The sequence below is a fragment of the Balaenoptera acutorostrata genome, chromosome 5, assembly GCF_949987535.1.
Source record: "Balaenoptera acutorostrata chromosome 5, mBalAcu1.1, whole genome shotgun sequence".
In the NCBI taxonomy this organism is placed as follows: Eukaryota; Metazoa; Chordata; class Mammalia; order Artiodactyla; family Balaenopteridae; genus Balaenoptera; species Balaenoptera acutorostrata.
The window spans coordinates 32,583,339-32,607,481 of NC_080068.1; the positions used below are offsets into that span (position 1 = coordinate 32,583,339).

Genomic DNA, 24,143 nt, shown 5'->3' on the forward strand with positions numbered 1-24,143 from the left:
TCAAATTAGGCAAACCAACGAGGGGGAGTTGATGAAATACCAGCATAGCCACAGCTCATTGCATTCCAATTTGCATGCAAATGGTTTATCAGGAAAATTCCATTCCCAGCAACCAGCAAGTGAAAAACAACTGTAATCTACACTTCAGGGCCACCATACAGAGCTTAATGAATCGCAAAGAGAGAAGGAAGTGACAGACCTATGAGGGGATCGATTTCCACTGGCAGCTGGCATGGCTGGTCTTGTGCAGCACCTTGATGAGCTGGAATTCACAAACGATAAAAAAAAAGCATTATTTTTCATATGCTAAACTACATTAAAATGCGTAAGTCGAATCTCATGTAGAAGTGTTTCTAACCTCCAGATCTCTCATACGGTTTTATAAAATTGAAACAAAAAAAATTCCAGGTGCTTCTATGGCTAGCTTATTAAACATTTATTTTAGATTAGTGCTGTTCTGAACATGTGCCACCAGCAGCGGCTCCAGTCCTAGGCCATAAGCTATAGCAGATGCTTGACTGGCAACCTCTGATGCTGCAACAAAACAAAATTAAGTGGTAAGGCGCACCGAAAACAAAATGTGACAACCATCTGCTGACTGTAGCAAATACTATTTTTTTGTTACTTCTTAAAAAGGCAGTTTTGAATGCTGCAGCACAAAGGAGCCACAAAAATGTCAATTTATGATGGAGAAAGGGAAAGCTCTAAGTCAAGGGACATTTAATGTTTCATCCATCACGTAAAATCAATCAATTGAAAGTTTGAATAAAAATAAAGCTATCTGCAGATAAATGTTTTAGTTAAATGCATTTGGCTGAAACGTTTTCCTAAAGATCTGATTGCAGTTTTAAAAAAAACTTTTATTGATATTTAATATTTCCATAGTTTCAATTGAAAAATACTCTGAGAAGCAAGTGAGTAACAAAAATCAATCCATACTAAGAACAGTTTGTTTAATTCTCAAAATAGTTCTAAAGATTCAGATGTACTTATTTTGTGATTGAAAAGAGATTCTGTAGGCTGTTTCCCTGTGAAAGGTAGAAGGACCTGAGGTGGAGACGAAGTGCTGTGAGAAGCAGGAGTGACCACTGGCCAGCTGTGCAACCTTAAGCAAATCAGAAGCCCCAGAATGAAGGGTTTAGAATAGATGATCTTTTTCAGCTTTGTAAATCTGAGAGTTAAATTCTCGGTCCTTTTCCAAATGATTTTCCTCCAATAACTCAGCCATTCAATCTGGTCCACATCTGCCTTTTATAGACTCATAAGCATTTAAACTACTGCTTGGTTGGTATCAGAGCTCTGCTTAATATCATCAGATACTAAGATTAAGATGATATTACTATCATCAGATTTTAAGAATTCTTTCTGACTGTCCTTGAGGCGCTGAAAATAAAAATGGGATACATTCCAATGTGTTCATTAGATTAATTCTACATTTCTGATGTTAGCACTTCCCCTGTTAGTAAATGCCAACTTTTCAAGGATTTTTCAATGATCTTTTGGAAGATCATTAATACTGATAAAATAACCTGAGTAAGTACAATATTAGCACTAAAAATTAGAGTTGAGTATATATAAGACATTAAAGTAGATGAAAAAAGGAAGGCATATTACTCCCTCTTTTACTGAAGGTATTGTCTTTGCTGATTACTAGCTCTGCCAGTAAAGAAATCACAGGGCACATATAGGGAATCATCAGGGAAAATGCACCACAGCCTCTGATTTACCCAACAGGGCCATTTACTTCCAGTAATACCAGTGCCAATCAACACTAATACCTTGAGAAGTTTTCTCTACAACTTTGAGAATCTGGGATCATAGAAACATTAAAACCAAACTGTCAGTGAAAGAGATTTAGGAGGTTAACTATCTTTGGTCATGCCTCAAATCCCAGTTCTGCCACTAACTGCCTGTGTGACCTTGGGCAAGTTATGTCGTCTTGGTGTTTCAGATTCCTGCTCTGTGAAATAGGTTAGATGGGTTAGGTTGAACCACATGAAATCACCAATACCTGGCTTTCTGACCTACAGAAATGGCAATTTCAACCTAAATACAGAACCTACATCCTAAGGTTGTTGAGGGGATTCAGTGAGTTAATACGTGTGAAGTGATTAAAACAGTATTCAGAACCTACAAAATGCTCTATAAACATTAGGTACCATTATTTTATTGTTTCAGAGGCTCTGCAAGGTCCTCTGAGTGAGATGGAAGGATAAAGATGATTTTTCCCCTAAATCAGGACTCAGACACTGCATTGACAGGAGCTAGCTGTCTAATGAACAAGCTATGGAAATCATAGAATCTCAGAAAAGAACCAGAATCTAAACTAAAAAAAACTGCAACATGAATTTGATATTCATTGAAAAAAAGCTGTTAGGAAGTTTTGACATTTGTTTTAAATCAAGGCATACTGACAGGTGAAGGCAGCACAACATAGGATGAAAGACCAGATTTATGTAAATAAACATACCTGAAATGAGGCACAGATTTAATAAAATGGATGCTTAATATTTTTAGGTGTAGGTGTACTGAGAATTGGAGATCACAGTGTAGAAAGAGAATCACCTGTGTATTTCCATATATTATCATTCTTTGTAATTTATCTGGTGAAGAGTTGTCGTACTATAAAGCCAGAGGATGGGGACAAAAACCACCAGTGACACGAGGTACAGACCCTAAGAAAGCCCACTAGGGAGAATTCTAGGCAAAGAACTGGCAAAACATATGCAGTCTCCCAAGCTCTTATCTTACAGAAAAGTGAGCTTGGGCTCAGAGCAGGTGGACGTACCATATGTGGTACTCCAGCAGAGGGACGCTGCCCCTAAATCACTTTACAGATCTATAGAAAAGTGGGCAGTAGGGAAGAGAACAGCTGACAATCAAGTACTGATACTACGGGGAGCCCAGGGAAATGGGCTTGCTCCAAAGGGGAGTGTCAGGAGCTCAGTCATCAGTGCTGAGGGAGGGAGCCTAACGACTAAGCATCAGCTGGAGACCTAGCAGCCCTCTGGTTGAGCCAGTTCAGTTCCTGCCGAGCTAGCTCATTGCTAGGCTAAGACTCAAGATAGGGGTGGAGAGTGCTCAGGGCTTTCTGGCAGTTGAAAAGTTTTGTCTCTCCTCACATGCACTGTCACTCTGTTTAAACTGAAGAGGTTCTCAGAGCCACCACAGCCAGCCACCCAGGATAAGCATGGTTTGTGGGGGCCCTTAGGCCACACACACTGGTGCTTTTGCCAAGCTCTAAGGGTAACTGCACAGAGCAGAGGTAGATCCTCTGGTGTGCATGACAGAACACACCGTCAGCATGTTCTTCTTCTAATGAGTGGTATTTAGAGAAAGAAAGAAACAAAAAAGAAATCACAGTTGTTAATCAAATTATAATCTTTGGTCCCAAAATATAAGTATGTTATTTGCATACACATTTACCTCTGTAAGGTATGTTCGTTTGAAGAAAAGGGACTAAAAGGGCCTAATAATAGAGATACTATACCTGCCTCGATTTTTACCTTCTCTACTGTTATGAAATCTATTCTCTAATCAAATATCACCATTCATTTCATTTCTAATGGCCAGGAAAATGGCTATATTTAAGAAATTCTGATACGAACCACAGATTCGTCATGATGCGTATCTTATTACATTATTAAACATAGTTATTAGTGCACCTACTTTTTGTTTGAACATCAATTCAATCCTGTTCCATTCTAAAATCTCTTGCATTTAATTTGGCATGAAGCCCTTGTTCAAGAATTTATATTTGTGCAACCATTTCAGGTATTATAATGGGTAATGCTTTATGCACATTTTACAGATTTAATAACAAGTTAACAGACTATTAAAATCTATCTTTTAAAATTTCCTACCTAAAACAATGGCTTGGGAAAAAAAGCCTATAATCTCCAGGACTTTAAAAGATTTTCCTTCTGTAAAAAAAGAATTTCTAACTAGTGGCCAAAAGGAACAGTGCTAAATCCAGATCCCAACATTCCTGTTCTAATGAGAGACAATAAATCACAGAGGGGTGATCATAAAATTTGAGTCAGAAAAATTGGGTTCAAACCTGGCTCTGCCACTGACTTGCCATATGTGATACTGAACAAGGCAAGCTCCCTGGGGCTCAGTATCTTCACTGATAAAATGTGGGCCTAGACTGGACGAACTCTCATGTCTCTTCAAATTTTGACTGTTTGTGATTCTGATGGTTATTTCAGTATCTTGCCATTAGTTACCCTAATTATTCAGCACTTAATGAAAGAACAGAATGTACTTATGGGGTTGTAATATTTTAGCTGGGTAATTTAAGTGCTCTTTTTTCTATCATCCACAACAAATACTTCCATGCCATGAACAAAAAGGCACATAGTAGACAATCAGAAGTGTTTATTGAGCAAATGAATAAGTGGAAAAAAGAGGAACACCTGATAAATAAATACATACTATTTATGGACACAATATAGAATATCATTATGTGAGAAATAATATTTATCTCCAAGGAAAAAAGACAAACCACCAGATGCCAAAGAAGAGTTTATGTTTTAACTTTTGTATTATACGCCTCAGAGGGAACTTCTTTAAACCTTTCAAAGTATGTTTAATTTTGATTCAGACTAATGCTCGAAAACTAAAAAGCTTAAATGTTGAGATATAATATATTTAGGTAGATATTAAAATATCTTTATACAGTGTTCAGCAGTTACACTAGGCCTTATAAGGGTACTTCTTTACTTACCCGGAAGGTTGTGCCACTTGTTCACGGCAAACAGCCTGTTAGCAGTGACTGTGATCACAGCGGGAGTGGCCAACCCAGGCTGGGTGTTGGCCGCCACGTGAGTGACAGGGGAGTTGGAGGGGAACTTGAGAACCATGATAACATCCTGCTGAGCTTGGTCTGTGAACATCAATGGACTCTGCAGGAGGAGATACTGTTGAGTGGGCAAGACAAGATCCAAATATAGGAAGGAAAAGACAAGGAGAGACAAGAAAGAAAGGGTGCAGGAAAAGAACAGGGAAGACCATGTTAACACAAGTTGCAAGTGAGAGCACAGCGAAGCAGAAAGGCTTATAGAAACAGCAATTAGTATTTGTTTGGTTTTCATGTATGTCATTAGTTGAATTTCTAGGTGACTGAAGTAAACTACATTAACAGAAACACTTTAAAAATCCATAAACTTTATTAACTCCCTTCCCCACCCAATTCCCATGAAGAACTAAAAGAATGATTTGATTTCAATTCTAAATAGGCAAAGTATTGGGGATTGTGTTAAACCATTCCAATTGCTATTATGTGTCAAGTATTGATACAAAAGAGAAAAAAAAAAGGAATGAGAATAGGCAATAGGCACAAAAGCAAGCCACGGTAATTTCCAAAGATCATCAAAAGTTGTGTTGAGTTAGCATGAAGATTTTGACAACTAAATAATGAGATAATTAATTAACAAATATATTTAAAAATAATAGTTGTACAGCATGCATGTATTATTATAGTAGAGAAATAATTTATGAACGTTATACACAAACTTAATTATAAAGGTGTTTCAAAGCAATGCATAATTAAATGTACTTGTAAAAACAATATATTTATATAGTGTACCAAGTCATAAACACTACCCTATTATAATGCAAATGCCACTGCTTTCTGCTGCAGCTAAGGATAAAGAGAAATAGCTAGATGCCCCCCTCCCTCTTGGTAAAGAAACTAAAGCTCAAGACTTTTGATTTCTCCTTTGAAAAGCAAAAAGTAACTGAAAATGTTAAACAAAACATTGTCTGTTCTAATAACTAGCAAGAAAATAAATCTGGAAGACTACTAAGATTTAGAACATTCTTACAAACCATATGTCATAATCTGAGACATACATAACACCACTCTGATTTATTGGCTTTATTTATACTTTGTGGTAGTATGCTATCATGCAGTAATTGCACTGTGCATTTTCAGCAAATCTCCTCTACCATGTCTATTTTCTAATAGCTGATTAGTATCATTCAGAATTGAAACACTTTGATGAAGTGCTTCTGGCTGCTTTCCTCTTGCCATATTTCAAAACACCAGGTATATGTAACTGTGTAGGCACATATATTTAACACGTATTTATTCAGAGCTGCTAATAAAAAATTAAATACATTTGCATTTTTATTATCAGTGCTTTTTAAAAAAAGTTATTAAGAGTACTTAGAAAAACATATTGCACTAAGAATTCCTATTTGCACTCTTTGCATAAAGGTGTAAATAAAGGCAACTAATAAGCTACCCAGACACCCTTCTAAGCAAGTGGCTAAAAGCCAATCAATATTATGAGTTAATCCTCCCTGGATGCTCATTCAATTAAAGGTGTCAGTAATGCCTCATCTGATGTGGCCTCAATTAAATCCAACTATCTGATGGTGTGAAAACACAGGGGGATACAGCAACAGCAGCAAAACCAGACAAACAGGCAGCCTTCGTGTGCCTGCTAATTACTACACCTGGTGTATATTATGGTGCATGCACTTAACGCAGCACGAGGTGGCTTTAATTTCTGCTACATTCGTGTGTGTGTGTGTGTGTGTGTGTGTGTGCTGCAGTGATGGTTGATGGGGGGAACTCATCTGAATGGTAGTAAAAAACAATTAATAACATTTGGGTCTTTGATTTTTCAAACCTCTGATATCAATAAGTAACCTTTCCTATACAGAGAACCTCTTACACAGTTTTAAGGAATTCTGTGAAATTGGGTAAAAATGAGAAACAATCAGCCAACCACAAAATATCCTATAAGCTAGCTTTGATGGAGTTCTGGGAAAAGGAAAGGAATGTCATTTCAGAACACCAAGCCTTACTTTTCAACTGCGTAGGTTTTTTAAAAAAATAATATTTACTAAAGTCAATTTATAAACTCTGAGGAAGTCAGACTAAAACATACATCATGAAGTCTCACTGAAAGGAAGTTGATACATATTTCTGAGCTTAACAGCTCATGTTGTAAATACAATTAGGCTCAAATTGAATAATTCCAATGTTTATGCCCTTAAAAAAACACAGGAAAATCTCTAACGTATAGGAAGAATGTCTTGTTTACACAGTGCCTCTAGTGGCCATCTCTTAGCCACATGGCAAGGACAAGCCCTTTTCCATAGAAAGCCGCAGACACCATATCCAGAACCGTCCCCTGCATCCTTCCAACAAGCTGTCTCTCCGGCTGTTCCTGTGCATTTCATCCTGACTAGAGCTCCCAGTGCAGGCAAGTAGCAGGAAACTCTCGGGGGCACCATCACATCCTTGGCTAGTGAGTATGGAATAAGGAACACTAGAAATAAGAAAAAGCCCAGGCCAGCATACTGGGCTAGTCTAGAGCCACAGTAACAGCTACGGATGAGCGGGACAACTGGTCCAATAGGGGCAAGAGAAAAAACCCTCATCCAATCCTGGGTGCCTCTGTGAGCCCAGTATGAGGTAGAAGTAGGAAATTGCTAGCCAGATTTCATTCAGTTTTCCCAGATTAAGTATGCACTCGTTGACAACTCTGGTTTCTTTCTAACACACCTTTCTTTCCCACCCACATATGTATAAGAGGAAAAGCACAATTTGCACAGGTCTGAAAAGGAGTTCAGGTATTCGATTCAGAGGATGAGGATAATGGGAGAGATGGCCTCCCATCCTCAAATAAGCATGTGCCTTCCCAGCCTTGCCACCCTCGGGACAGTAAAGCTGATCTGCCTCAGTGAACCAGTCATCCTTTTGCCATGGAGAGAGAGAGGCTTGGCAGTAGGAACTCCCTCTTGGTCCCAGTGACCAAGGCTGTGCCGTGACCCAGGTAGAAAGTCAACGGAGCAGTGGAGGTGCTTCCATTAGCCAGCACCGCGGCAGTCTGCATCTCATTGACAAGCTATTACTAAAACTAATTCCAAACCCCACACGTAAATCATTCTTACTATTTTTATGGCATTATCTTCCATTGTTCTTGCCAAATGTTCGTTTTTTGTGTAGCCTTTTCACTAAAGCTACCCTTTATGTTCTTTTAAATATGATTTCACCTGCTTAAAAACACTGAGGGGAAAAGGTGATGCAAACAATTTTTTAAATGCTTGTAGTTTATAATAATGGTCAATTCATATAGAGAAAGAAGGGGGAAAAAAGACTTGGAAGAAGAAAGAAGATGACAAAGAGGGCAAAAGGGGAAAAGACACAAAGAAGAAGGAAATATGGAAAGAGAAAGGAAGAAAGAGAAAGAGGGTCAGAGGCAGAGAGGACCACATCTGTATCCCTGGCCCTCTTGGCATCTAACAAAATTCTACCATTCTAAGCCACAACATGGAATCAGAATCCATTTTAAATTATTCAGGGACTTCCCTGGTGGCACAGTGGTTAAGAATCTGCCTGTCAATGCAGGCGACATGGGTTCGAGCCCTGGTCCGGGAAGATCCCACATGCCGCGGAGCAAGTAAGCCTGCGAGCCACAACTACTGAGCCCATGAGCCACAACTACTGAAGCCCGCGTGCCTAGAGCTGATGCTCCGCAACAAAAGAAGCCACCGCAATGAGAAGCCCACGCGCCGCAATGAAGAGTAGCCCCCGCTCGCCACAACTAGAGAAAGCCTGTGCCCAGCAACAAAGACCCGACGCAGCCAAAAATAAATAAATAAATAAATAAATAAATAAGTAAATAAATATAAAAAAAATTATTCATTACATTTATGGAAATAGACGTTATATCCCCTATTCTGAATTTAAAACGGTAATGAGCAACCTGTTTTATTGAGGGACAATTCAAGAAAAAATATAATACCTATCGCCTGTAGTTTTAAAATATGATTTTTGTCATGCCATTCAGTATTTGTTCCTATGCTGAATTTTCTTTATCGTTAAAGTATTTCCCCCTGAAATTTCAGGAACCATAAAAGAGGAACAGCCACATATTTTACAGCTCTAGTCTATTTCCCTACTCCTGATTCTGGGCTGGCCTCTGACTGACTTGCTTTTGACCAATAGAATGCGGCATAAACAGTGTTACGCACGTTCAAAAGCAAGCTTCAAGAAGTCATGCCGAAGTGTTCTCCTGGAACACGGCTCCCACCATGGGAGTGGCCTGGGCGAACTTCCTTGATGATGAAAGACCACGTGGAAAGAGTGGTCTGGCGTCTCAGCACCTGCCCCAGCAGTCCGTGAGGGAGCCAAGGTGAAAGACAAGAAATGCCCATCTGTCCCTCAGAATCACAGGAAATATAAATCACTGTTTTATGCACTAAGCTTTGGATGTATAGTATATCATCATCGTCATCATCATTTTTTCCTCCAAGGTCCCTGACTCTCAGTAACATTTCCTACATATTAGGATTACTTCCCAAACTGAAATTCCCAAACTGAAAAACATATTGGGATGTAAAGAATAAACACAATAGGAAAACTAATCTAGACACTCATAGGGTCAAACCAGAAAAGTTATCCATCCCATGTCTGGAGATTCTGTCCTAGAGTGAGAGTATGAGACAATTATGGACCTTTTAATTCTGCAACACAGAGCACAACCTGATGAAATACTAGAGCACTGGAGCAACGTCTGCTTCCCGAAGACTGTAGGAGAACAGGCCATATTTGCTGGCTGTTAGCAAGTTCACAAACAGTGCATAAGAAGAACAGGCCCAGATGTGGTGGAGAATCTCAAGCACAATGAAAAACAGTTATGAATGTCAAGCAGGGTCTCAAATAGAGGCAAGAAATGAGGAGAGTGCAGGCAGCACTTACCGCTTGCATGGCAGAACCTCTGGGAGGATGGGGCTCTATGAGGAGCTGAGAAGGCGTCTGCCCAAAACTTCGGATTTGTGCTTCGACAGCCTGGAAAAGGCACGGGCAAGTTTGAGGGTTAAGAGGTGCTAATTACAGGCAAAAGAACCACAACTCTCACCTGAAAATGTCATTCCATACTTCTGGCTTGTTTCATGTTGGAAATCAACCTTGTATTTTCACAGTGGGGCTAAGCACCTGGTAGGGCATTGAGGGTGAGGTCATTCTTCACTCCCGTGGAAGCTGTTCCTACAAAACCCTGCAAAACTTTCTCATCTTGCTCAGTGATAGGAAACAGAAACCAGCTATTACAATCAGAAATTGTCCTTTTTGGCTTCATCTCTGTTTTCCTGCATTTTTTCCCCTGCTTGCATCATCCCTGATGACTAAAGCTAATCTTTTACAGGTATAGAGAAAACCTACTGCTGCTTTGATTCTAGGCCCCATCTCACCCTGGGAAGTAGAAAAAAGAAACCCAGCACCTGTGAAAATTGCTTGATGCTATTACTTTTGAAGAGCATTATTGTTGACAGTCTCTTTGAACCTAAGTGGCTAAACAACAAAGTAAAAGCCATATGTTGTATCCAAGCATGAGAGGGTTAACCCGGGGACTGACCAAACACAAGAAACATGTGTGTGCGCCGTTCTTGAAAGATGTGTGCCTGTGCCCTTTGTCGCGCGCTTCCGACCACGGCTCTTCCTGTACACCCAGCAGAGATGCTCACTTCCCAACCTCATCAAGGAAAACTGTTAAATACCAGATGCGGTCACTGTCTGTAATGATTTTATTTGTTTACTTGTTTATGCCTGTCTCCTCCCACTAAAATACAAGATCCATGAGAGCGAGGACCTTACCTCTCTTCTTCACTCTTAGATCCCTAAATTGGGTGAATGAATAAATGCTATAGTATGTGTGAGGGGACAGAAGGAAGCAAAGATACATAATGATGACCTCAACACCCCACACAGTCAGTATTCTTAACTTCTGGGCTAAAAGGATGAAGAAAACCTCTTTGTAAGGGAATATATGTTCATCATGCTATTTTTTAATCCTTAAGAAAATGAGTATTCAATTATTATATGCTCTACAGGACTGTAGGCAATTAATAAATCATAAACAGGGAAATACAATCATTATCCAGTATTAGTTTCCTTTTTTTTATTTGATAAGGATACCATTAGTAGTCCTTTACAATGACCTTTGAAGAAACAATGATAGCAATTCATTCATTTATGCATTCAATCATAATCGTCAACTATGTATACAGCAGTATTAGGTGTCAATGTTTCTGCCCTTGAAGAAAGTATCCCTAATATAGAAAGCAGGGCATGTACTTGGATGGTTGAATAACAGTTTGATGCAGTCAGTCCAATAAATTCAAGGAATGCACTATGACTTGCTTAGGCAGAAAAGACTGGAAAGCACCTCTGTGAAAGCTGAGTGTTACGGTGGAAGCAGCACAGGCTTTGAAGTCACACGGACCATGTGCAAATCCTGACTGCACACCACTTAAAAGCTATGTGACCTAGGGCAAGTCATTCAACCTAAGTTTCAATTTTCTTCCTGTAAAATGTGGATAATAGTACCAACCTCATAGTGTTATATTAATGAATAAATGATATATATGTAAAAAACACAGCAAAGTGCTTATTAGTAGAGATTAGACCCTGAAAATGCAGCCAAAAATACTCATTGAGGGGCTTCCCTGGTGGCGCAGTGGTTAAGAATCCACCTGCCAATGCTGGGGACAGGGGTTTGAGCCCTGGCCCGGGAAGATCCCACATGCCGCGGAGCAACTAAGCCCGTGCGTCACAACTACTGAAGCCCACCTGCCACAACTACTGAAGGCTGCACACCTGGAGCCTGTGCTCCACAATGAAGAGCAGCCCCCGCTCCACGCAACTAGAGAAAGCCCGTGCGCAGCAATGAAGACCCAAAGGAGCAAGATAGATAGATAGATAAATAAATAAATAAATAAATAAATAAATAAATAAATAAATTTATATTAAAAAAATACTCATTGAGGGCTGCTAACAACACCAATAACAAATATTTATTTAGTACTTATTATTGCCAGGAACTTTTCTAAGTGATTTTACTATCTTATATCACTTAATCTTTAAATTGTATGATGTGAGTACTTTACTATATCCATTTTATAGATAAGGAAAATAATGCACAAAGAACTTAAGTATCTTGTCCAAGGTCACACGGTAATCAAATGGCAGACTCAAAATGTGCACCCCAGCAGCTTGATTCTAGAGCTCATATGCTCAACCATTAAGCTACTCTTTCTCTTTATATGTTGCCAGGGACTATGCCAGGGCCTAGCGATAAGACTGAGCACACAAAAAACATGAGCTTACAATCTAATGACTGAATTAATAAAGTACCTCTAATATCAACATCATCATCTTCATTACAGTGAACAAAGTATGTGCACACACAATTAGAGCAGCACACTAGGCAAGGGTTGGTTTTATATAGTAGGAGATAAGGCTGGTCTCAGACTTCAGAAACCAGAAAAGGAGCCAATAGGAAGTAAGGAGTAGAGACTAGGATCATTTCAGAACAGCACCTAAAACATCTTTTGATGGGGTAAAATCAATTTATGATCAACATCAAGGACAGTCTTGAGGAAAAAAATATCACAAAAGGGCAACTTGAAGCTTAAGGTAGTCACAAAGAAGGACGTGGGAGCACTGCTCTTTTATGATATATGGATTTATGACTTGCTTTATGAATGTGAACCTTAAGTCTCTTTTAGAAACAGTTAGCAAGGCCAGTGCCCTTTCCTTTGACTGCTGCTGCCTTCGGTAGTCCCCGCCCAATAACCCACATGCATTTCCCCTCATTAAAAAGAAGGGGATCTATATTTCTGTTTTTGTGCCAGTACCATACTGTCTTGATTACTGTAGTTTTGTAGTATAGTCTGAAGTCAGGGAGCCTGATTCCTCCAGCTCCATTTTTCGTTCTCAAGATTGCTTTGGCTATTCAGGGTCTTTTGTGTTTCCATACAAATTGTGAAATTTTTTGTTCTAGTTCTGTGAAAAATGCCACTGGTAGTTTGATAGGGATTGCATTGAATCTGTAGATTGCTTTGGGTAGTATAGTCATTTTCACAATGTTGATTTTTCCAATCCAAGAACATGGTATATATCTCTCCATCTATTTGTATCATCTTTAATTTCTTTCATCAGTGTCTTATAGTTTTCTGCATACAGGTCTTTTGTCTCCTTAGGTAGGTTTATTCTTAGATATTTTATTCTTTTTGTTGCAATGGTAAATGGGAGTGTTTTCTTAACTTCACTTTCAGATTTTTCATCATTAGTGTATAGGAATGCCAGAGATTTCTGTGCATTAATTTTGTATCCTGCTACTTTACCAGATTCATTGATTAGCTCTAGTAGTTTTCTGGTAGCATCTTTAGGATTCTCTATGTATAGTATCATGTCATCTGCAAAGAGTGACAGCTTTACTTCTTCTTTTCCGATTTGGATTCCTTTTATTTCTTTATCTTCTCTGATTGCTGTGGCTAAAACGTCCAAAACTATGTTGAATAATAGTGGTGAGAGTGGGCAACCTTGTCTTGTTCCTGATCTTAATGGAAATGGTTTCAGTTTTTCACCGTTGAGGACAATGTTGGCTGTGGGTTTGTCATATATGGCCTTTATTATGTTGAGGAAAGTTCCCTCTATGCCAACTTTCTGCAGAGCTTTTATCATAAATGGGTGTTGAATTTTGTCGAAAGCTTTCTCTGCATCTGTTGAGATGATCATATGGTTTTTATTCTTCAGTTTGTTAATATGGTGTATCACATTGATTGATTTGCGTATATTGAAGAATCCTTGCATTCCTGGAATAAACCCCACTTGATCATGGTGTATGATCCTTTTAATGTGCTGTTGGATTCTGTTTGCTAGTATTTTGTTGAGGATTTTTGCATCTATGTTCATCAGTGATATTGGCCTGTAGTAGAAAGCCCAGAGATAAACCCATGCACATATGGTCACCTTATCTTTGATAAAGGAGGCAAGAATACACAGTGGAGAGAAGACAGCCTCTTCAATAAGTGTTCAATAATTCTTTTCAATAAGTGGTGCTGGGAAAACTGGACAGGTACATGTAAAAGTATGAAATTAGAACACTCCCTAACACCATACACGAAAATAAACTCAAAATGGATTAAAGACCTAAATGTAAGGCCAGACACTATCAAACTCTCAGAGGAAAACATAGGCAGAACACTCTATGACATAAATCACAGCAAGATCCTTTTTGACACACCTCCTAGAGAAATGGAAATAAAAAGAAAAATAAACAAATGGGACCTAATGAAACTTAAAAGCTTTTGCACAGCAAAGGAAACCATAAACAAGAAGAAAAGACAACCCTCAGAATGGGAGAAAATATTTGCAAATGAAGCAACTGACAAAGGATTAATCTCTAAAATTTACAAGCAGTTCATGCAGCTCAATAACAAAAAAACAAACAACCCAATCCAAAAATGGGCAGAAGACCTAAACAGACATTTCTCCAAAGAAGATATACAGATTGCCAACAAACACATGAAAGAATGCTCAACATCATTAATCATTAGAGAAATGCTAATCAAAACTACAATGAGATATCATCTCACACGGGTCAGAATGGCCATCATCAAAAAATCTAGAAACAATAAATGCTGGAGAGAGTGTGGAGAAAAGGGAACCCTCTTGCACTGTTGGTGGGAATGTAAATTGATACAGCCACTATGGAGAACAGTATGGAGGTTCCTTAAAAAACTAAAAATAGAACTACCATACGACCCAGCAATCCCACTACTGGGCATATACCCTGAGAAAACCATAATTCAAAAAGAGTCATGTACCAAAATGTTCACTGCAGCTCTATTTACAATAGCCAGGACATGGAACCAACCTAAGTGTCCATCAACAGATGAATGGATAAAGAAGATGTGGCACATATATACAATGGAATATTACTCAGCCATAAAAAGAAACGAAATTGAGTTATTTGTAGTGAGGTGGATGGACTTAGTCTGTCATACAGAGTGAAGTCAGAAAGAGAAAAACAAATACCGTATGCTAACACATATATATGGAATCTAAGAAAAAAAAAAAAAAGTCATGAAGAACCTAGGGGCAAGATGGGAATAAAGACACAGACCTACTAGAGAATGGACTTGAGGATATGGGGAAGGGGAAGGGTAAGGTGTGACAAAGTGAGAGAGTGGCATGGACATATATACACTACCAAACGTAAAATAGATAGCTAGTGGGAAGCAGCTGCATAGCACAGGGAGATTAGCTCGGTGGTTTGTGACCACCTAGAGGGGTGGGATAGGGAGGGTGGGAGGGAGGGAGACGCAAGAGGGAAGGGATATGGGAACATATGTATATGTATAACTGATTCACTTTGTTATAAAGCAGAAACTAACATACCATTGTAAAGCAAGTATACTCCAATAAAGATGTTAAAAAAAATAATAATAAAAAGAAGGGGAGCAGGGAACAGATTGCTTCCACACTGGGCCTATGGAGTCAGATGGTTCAGAGTGCTAATCTTGACTTCACCATTTATCTGCTGCATGACTTTGAACAAGTAGCTTAATCTGTTTCCCCATTGATAAAATAAAGATAATAATAATAATGCCTAGCTCATAGAATTGTTTGGAAAATTAAATAATACATATAAAGTGCTTAGCATAATACCAAGCACATAAAAGGCACTAAATAAAATGTTGTATTATTGTTGGGTTTGGGGTTCAGCACGATCCCCGTTTAACACAGCTAAAATAGAGAAGGAAGAAATGCTGCAGGAGTTTACAATGAGCATGATGATGATGAATACATTATTGAAAAAAACTGAAATCTGGCTCAGGATTTCAAAGTATACTGCAGGGCTAAGTGCCCAGAGACAGGGGGATCTCCTTGGAGGTTCAGAGAGCAGTCTAAAACATAAGGAACTGTATACCTCAGTCCTTATGGAAGCTGTGCTATTTGCAAGAAAGGGATAAATATGCAAACTATGATCTAAGGCAAAATCAACAGGTCTTAGTGACTGATGACTTTGAGCAATGAAGAAAAGAGAAAAGACAACACGAATTCTTTTCTTTTGAACTTGCATATTTTAGAGTAGTAAGGCAATAAATAGAAATACAAGTTTCTGTGAGGGAGAACTAGTGATAGCCATCGAGCCAGGTTGAGATGTCCAGTGCTCAAAAGAAAGCCCGGGACTCGCTCTGGGATGAAACATCAGCGGTATTGATTTGGGTGTCATTCATGCAAGAGAAATTCAAGTCAATGGTTTTTGATCTTGCCCTCTCACTGTGTTTATGTGTGTATCCTGCAGAATTGAGCTCAAACTCTCCTTTATATAATATTGCCCTGATCAAATGTCTTCAATTAACTGCCAGTACTTAAAAGACAAAGGCCTACTCCTTGATATGAGGCATTGAGAAGAATGCTATATAATTTCTATGGTATCCTTGACAAAAAATAAATAACTTCATTCGAATCACATGAAAATATCAGAAAGACAAATTAAGGGACATTCAACAAAATATCTGACCACTTTTCACAAATATCAAGACCATTAAAGAGAAGCAAAGACTGAGTCACTGTTACATATAGAAGGAAACCAAGAAAGTATCAACTAAATACAACGTGGAATTCTGCATAAGATCATTAGACAGAAAAAGAATCGTTAAAGAATGTGATGACATTTCACAAGGTCTGTAGTTTAGTTAATTATATTGACCCAACGTTATTTTTATGGTCTTGATCATTTTACTAAGATTATGTAAGGTGCTGATCTTGGGGGAGCCTGGGAAGAAATGTACACAGGAAATTTTTCTACTATGTTTGCAACTTGTCTGTGTCTAAAATTATTCAAAATAAAAAATTTAAAAAGAAAAAAAAAAGATAAAGACCTACCGCTAGGCAATGTAAGTCTTCCTACCTCTCTAACTTTTATTCCCTCATCCTATGCCCTGTACTGTCAAGCTGATTTTCTTCCACAAATGTAACCAGCCATTTCTGCCTTACGTTTTCTCTCATGCTGCTGACTCTCCTAGATTAGTCCTCCTCATCTTCAGTTTTCTAAGTCGTACCCCTCTCTAGAAAACCCTGCTTGAGTTCTACCTTGTTGGTGTAACATTTCCCAAATCTTATAGCCTATTCATGCTGCTGATTACATACGTGATTCAGGCTTCCTTGTAATGTTATTTAGCTTTTATGAGATTACTGGTCTGTCTCAGCAACTATACTATAGGGTCAGAATATCATATTTTAGTAGTGTGCAGCAGGAAGAACAGTACCTTGTACATAGTATTCACAGAACAAAAAAGTTACTGAGTACCTTTTATACAGCAAGGCCGCCCAGACCCTTATGCCTCATCTAGGGTTATACTGGGACAAAAAACAAGCACAGTTCTTGATGAGGCAAAATGGGGGTGAGGAGGAGAATGGGGGAGTGATAAGTGAAGGCTGATAGCTGCTGTTACAAAGCAGTCAAAAGAGTCTTTCTTAGAAAAGTTCTGAAGGATGTCACTAAAGGCAGTAATTCTCACTTTCAGCCCCCTACACACCTGAGGGATATGACAACACTCCAGTGTCTCCCTGTAGCAGTGATTAAGGGCTAAGTGAGAAATCCTGGGGGAATATGTGTGATTTGAAAAAGCCCCTCAAGTAATTTTGTTTATTACTCTCTTCACTTTTCCCTTCAGCCCTTTGTATACAGCAATAGAAAATTCAGAGGCATAACGGAGGTTTGAAATCACAGGAAACATACAGGTATAACATTCAGGAAGGTGAATGGGTAAGAGCGTAGCTTAATGAACTCTACCAAATGCCTAAACTGTTTTTAATGAACTCTCCTTCACCAAGAGAGTTTTGGTCCCAGGTGATATATTTTTAGAATTTGTTTATTATGTTAAATTTTTATTATGGAATAGGATAATGGATCCCTATGTACCCATTAGTCAATCTCAATAATTATTAACACATTTGGCCGTAGGTTATTTTAAGGTGGTGGTTCAGCCTGGGCAATGTGCTAGAAAGATTTATTGGAAAATAGGAGACTGTGCCTACCTTTAAGCAGTTTATTTTTTCACGTCTACTGCAAAACTACACTGAGAACAAAAATATCAAAAAATGACCCCAAATTATAAACATTAGCCAGCAGCCTTCATCTTTGTTCAGAAGGGTTAAACACACCTGGACTTGAAAGGAGATGTTCAATCCTAAAGCTGCAAATGTGATTATGTGACTTCTCTAGTTAAAATCCTCCATCCAAATTCCTTATCACGGCGTGGCCCCGTAACATGGGGTTAAGTATGCAGACACTGCAATCAGACCGCCTCAGTTAAAATATTAGCTTTATCACATATTAGCTGAGTGACTCCGGCAAGTTATGCTTTAGTTTCCTCGTCTACAAATGGTAATAATGACAGTGGGTCTTTATTGGGTTGCTGTGAAGATTAAATGAGATAATATAAAACACTTGGGACAGTTCTTGACAGGTCAGTGTTTGATGTTATTATTACAGCATATACATAAAAGACAACATGGTGTCTGGCTGAGGTTAAGAAAGCATTTAATAAATGTTACTAACCACTTATAACTAAGGTTAATAATAGTAATCTAGCTCCTGCCTATGTTTCCAGTCTCATGCCCTGACACTGTCCCTCTCACACTCTATAACGTGTGATGTAATGTGTCAAACTGCTTCCGTATTTGTTTTCCGATTTTTTCTATTCCCTTTCTCTGTGTGGTTGCTTCCTCTTCATTCTTTAAGACTCAGCTCAGCATCTCTGTACTCTGAGAAATCTCTTTCTAGATCTCAGCCAGACTGTTGCTGCCCCGCCCTGTTGCTTTGGAGCAATGCGCACAGACCCCTACTACCTACTTAACTAAAATTCTAATTACTGGTCTAATTTCTATCTTATCAATTAGACTATAAGTCTTCCTGAGACCAGAGACTTCTAAGTATTTCTGTGCTTCTGGGGGCCTGACACACAGTAGGTGCTCAATCAATATTTACTTAATGAATGAATGGTTATCCAAGTCAGCGTAATTCAGCAGGTATGCAGCTAAGAGATACACTCCTAACACTATTATAGAGCAGCCCAGCACTGAAAAAACATTCTATTAAACATTTCTACTACTTTGCTGTACAGCAAGAAACTAACACAACATTGTAAAGCAACTATATTCCAATAAAAATTTTAAAAATTTTCTACTGAAAAGCTTACTTCATTCTTATTCATCAATTCCCAATTATTTCTGTAAATAGCCTGTTACTACTTTCTATAATAAACCTGAATTCAGCAGGCAGCATTCCAGATGTTGAAATACATAGTAATAAAAAAAGACTATGCAAATACTTCAAGACATTCCAGTAAAACCACATATTTATGTTTTATAAACAGCATCTCAAATATTACCTAGAGAATTTATTAATGGATTTCTAAATGGAAATATTATGAAAAGATTTTCAGCAAGTTGTGCATTCTATTGTTTTCTGTGCCAGCCATTGCATACTTGCATGATTTTATGGCTATATAGAGAGAAAGGGACATTACATATAGAGAGAATATAGATACACACACTACATAAAACAAAAGAATGAAAGAAAAGAGAAAAGCAAAGGAAAGTAGGCTGGCTTGGTGACAATGTAGGGCTTCAACTTAACAGTGACTATTTTAGTCTCTCTGAAGTGGTCTTTTTAATCTAACAGAGGAAACAAGTTAACTCAGTACAACACTTAGTAACCAACAATAAAGCTGTAAAACTTTATTTTAAGATGAGTTTGGGGGAGGAATAACTTAAACATATGGATGCAATTAAGGTAAACACGTATGTACTCTGCTTTTTTTTAAGCACACAACTCTGAAATTGCATTTTATCCCCTATATATTTACATCTAAAAGCACTATAAAATTGGGATAGGGAAACTGAAAAAATCATTTATTAAGAAATAACATGCCATTTATTAGTATATTAAAAATTTCTGACATTACCAAAATTAAGTACTAGAAGGTTATCTTAAGATTCTAGAGTAACTCCTTACCGAAAGATATTTACAAATCCAAATAAGACTTCAAATTTTGGATTTCAGAATTAATTCACTTTTCAATGTTTAAAAAGAGTCACAATAAGGCCATTTAGTGATTTCTCCTGTGTTACGTATCATATTATCACTTGTGCCTATTTCTCCCCCTTGCCCTTCACACATTTGAATTAAGCTGGACAAAAACTTGCTGGATATTTGACCAGTTTCCACTGTTTACTGACCAACTTTCTAGTTAACCAGCCTCAGTGCCCTCTGAAGCCACTGTTAAAATCCAGATTTGGTATTAGCAAATTAAAAAAGCATATTAATTATTATATATGTTAGTATTTAATTCCTAAAGGACAAAAATCCTGATAATATTAACTACTAAGGCCAAAAGAAAACCTATAACAACTAGATGCACTTGATTAAAAATGGATGAAGAATCTAAAAGAGAAAATTATCTTTAAAATATAAATGGTCTTGTTTGCATAATACCTCTAGCTGCTTTTAAAAAAAAAAAAAAGGCAAAGCATCATTTAGAAACGTTGTGAAACCGGGCTCCCTCTTAACATAAGAAATTAAATACAGTTACTTTTTAGTAGTCAGAACAATAAATGAACAAAATTTTAAAAAATAGCATAATGAACCTAAAAGAAATCTTTTAAGATTGGAATATAAATATTCATAGTGCCCTGGAAATAAAAAATATATAGGAATCAAGCTTTGTAAAGCATAATGTAAAAGATAAGTAGCCTATCAAGAAACAAGTGTCATGGATATACTACCAGCATATGGAATTTTAAAAAGTCAATCAGATTTTACATTCAAAATAAACACCAGATGATATTTAACCAACGAATTATGCAAAGTAATCCACACAAAAGATGTATATAGTGAAGAAATAAGTTAATTGAACAGAAGTAATTCTACGTAAATTTGGACTTGAAAGACTTAAACTTTTTTTTTAATTTTGAGAAATTAGACATAGAGAAAAACAAAAATTTAGTTAAAAGTCAAATTTTTATGTTTTCTGATAAAGATTGAGCTATTGATTCCACTTCTACAAATTTTCATAAAAGTGGAGTCAGATGAATGTGAAAAGATTAAGATACAAAGATTGTTATTATAGCACTTTATAATAGCAAAAATTAGGGGAAAAAACTAATTAAATTATGCTAATGGAATACTATGCAGTCATTAAAATGAGTGAGTTGAACTGAATATATGTGACATGGAAACTAGTCTATAGTATATTGATTAAAAAAAATTCCAAATCATCAAAGAATATAGTTTATTATCTCATTTAAATAAAAAAATTAAAAATAAAATAAAATTAAACTATATAAACACACACTAACATGTGTTATGTGAGTACATGTATACACATACATAAATACACACATGTAAAATCTGGAAAGGTACATAAACTTATCAGCTATTATCTCTGGTGGGGGGTAGATGAAAAGACTGGCAGAATAAAAATTAATACCTTCTTCACTTTTATACTATTTGATATCTTAGACAAAGCATGTATTACTTTTAAAATAGAGTAATAAAAAATTTCCATTTTGAAACAAATCTAAAACTAAAAAACATAAAAATCTAAAGAAAAATCTGACAATATGCAATATAGCTTTATGAAATTTAATTTTTCCATTAAAATAGTAACCAGAAGTATTTCTTAACCACCTAGGGACAATTCCAATTGATAAACTGGTCAAACACTATGAAATCAATAGACCTTGCTACAAAGTTAATTTTGTTATTTTGAGCTTATTTCCTGAATTATTTCTATCTGATTTCAAGGAGCCATTAGTTTTAGCAATATTTTACCGTCATTTATCGCTAACTAAATATTTAGAAAGGTATATACACTTTGCAAGTAAACAATGTTTTACTTACATTAGGTATTTGGAAGCATATACATATCATGATGGCATACAGTACATAAAGAGCAAAGAGAAAGAGCAGCTAGCTAAATAAAGTAAACCTCTAAAAAAAAAAAAAAACGAATACAGTGATAAGAAACCAGGGGAGAGGGGAAATTAGGAAAAGGACTATTTTTACTTATATTTTTACTCAATAATATTATGGAAGTTACCAGGGTGAAATATAACGTAATTATAAATTGTGAAAATATGCATAGATTTCCTATTAGTGCTTTTAACCGAGCCCATATATTCCAGGCACGTTACCCTGAGGCCCAGCCCAGCCCAGCCCAGCTCAGCCTCACTGCAATCTCCGCTTCTTGTAGCTGTCCATCCACTGCAGCATAATCCCAGCTGCCAATCTGAAAGAAACCAGCTAGTCAGAGCAGACACAACCAACAGAAACAAACGTCACTCAATAATGTTCAGCGGCACTGTGTTCATGGATAATTTCAAACAGTATCTCTGTCTAGAACACTGATGTGCTCATTCAAAACACCTCCATCTCTAGCTACTGGAAACGAGTAGATAAAGTAGCCTGCCTAGAAAAATAAGTGGAATGTTGCTTCAGAAAGGCTGCCAATACTAAGAGGAAAACATAGTGAAAACATAGTAAAAAGTTCTTAAAGAAAAAAAAAATTCAGGATAGTTGCATTCAGGAGGTTAAATTATTTCTCAAAACCAGACAAATATGTTTAAACTATGTTACGGAAAGAAACAGTCATTTGGTAAGAATCATTTCATCTATTTTATCAATAATATTTGTATCTACCATGTACAAACACTGGAATGAGGTGCAGTTAGGAATCCTTGACCTCAAGGCACTTAAGCCTGAAAGACAATACACACACACACACACACACACACACACACAAACACACACACACCCCAATTACACAGGACTGGCAGGGACAGAGAGAGGGAAGGCAATACACTTACTGTTATGACATAGTTAAATAATATTTAACATTTAAAAAATTTGCACTTAAGCATTTCCTAATACTGTATTAATAGAATCTCAGTTCCTTCTTTGCACCAATAATGGAAACTAAAAATAGTGATTCTAAGTAAACTTCCTCGTCTTTGTTAGAAATAAAACAACATTGCTATTCTGAAATTAGAAATTTGACTATGCTATTCTAATCGTTAGCAATCTGTTATACTTGCAAATAATCTTACATAGATTTTTCAAATCTAAGTAATTTTTTAATCTTAATCTTTCTAGAAACTTGAATTTAGTTTAAAATTTTGAGAACAAGATTTAGTCACTTGATTTGAGAGTACTTTTCATACTTTCAATTTAAAATGAAGATGGTGCCTGAAGGGATCAGGGGTTTATGACAGAAGTCATCAGCACATGGAATTGCTCAGGATTCCTTGGGTAGCTGATAGAGAAAAAAAATCATAAAAATATTAATACTTTGCTTTATGTCCTTGCATGTATAATTCAGCTACACCTATTTAACTAATAAGTCTGCAATAGGCATAATCACTAGCAAAATACAAAGATTAGCTTTCCTGACAACTTTAATGTTTAATTGACTACGGGAAACTTTGTGCTTTTAATATACAAGAAAGTCTGGCATAATTTCAAGGTATTTTTAAATGTAGGTTTTCAATTAAAACTTGACCAATCCTTACTGTTTGTCTTTTCATTGTGCAGTTCCTGCCCTGCACTGTGTCAAATATGCCATCTGTGTAACACACTTCTGGCTAGAGATGCTTCAGGATTATTTCTGTAACACCCTGAATTGTGGCTGCGTGAAGCCTTAACTTACTGTATTCAATACTTATACTTTATTCTCTTGCTACAACCATCGTGACCATGTGGTCCTAATGTCCTACTCTTAAATCTCACTGCAGTCACTACAAAAATTCCTGCCCCACCTGCTTAAAACGGGCTTACAGACCATTCCCCGAACTATTTAACAAATGTTAACAATGCTATAAATACCAATTGTGTTTATGCTTTCTGAAAGATTCACTGCAGCCAGTGTTCTGCAGTAGTGTTAGAGCTGAAATAAGCTGTTGACTCCCACCATGAAAGTGATTGAATTCTAAGCCAAAAATGCTTTTCCTTGGATAAGACATCTGATTTGCTACCGCTGTCATGAAACTGGGGTCATGTGAACTTAAACACTGCTGCTGCTTCTTTTGGAAAACAGACCTTCTCAGAGTGATTATGTGTTACTAAAACAGCATTTGGAAGGATAAATTTGGAAGAGGGAAAATCAACCACTGACACGAAACACAACTTAGGGAGAAATTTTCAGGTTTTACTTTCATATTATGAGACCCATTGTATATAATTGTTAAAATTGAGCAATATCATGGCTCTCCTTTTCCTCTTCCCTACCCATCTATGTAAATAGAGCTGAGTTCCATTTTCAGAAGG

The 24,143-nt window shown here is 37.2% G+C and overlaps 1 protein-coding gene across 4 annotated transcripts in view; it reads right to left on the reverse strand.

Annotated features, from left to right (window-relative positions):
• The window catches only part of LRBA (LPS responsive beige-like anchor protein), a 751,667-nt gene that overhangs the window by 39,425 nt on the left and 688,099 nt on the right, over nucleotides 1-24,143 (reverse strand). For 3 of the 4 annotated variants that reach the window (XM_057546722.1, XM_057546723.1, XM_057546721.1), the window contains exons 49-51: nucleotides 9,722-9,811; nucleotides 4,730-4,922; nucleotides 200-262 (exon numbers count right to left, since the gene is read on the reverse strand). In XM_057546722.1, coding sequence (XP_057402705.1) covers nucleotides 200-262; nucleotides 4,730-4,922; nucleotides 9,722-9,811 — 346 coding nt within the window. The remainder of the gene's footprint in view (nucleotides 1-199; nucleotides 263-4,729; nucleotides 4,923-9,721; nucleotides 9,812-24,143) is intronic. The other variant, XM_057546725.1, reaches the window with a different exon arrangement.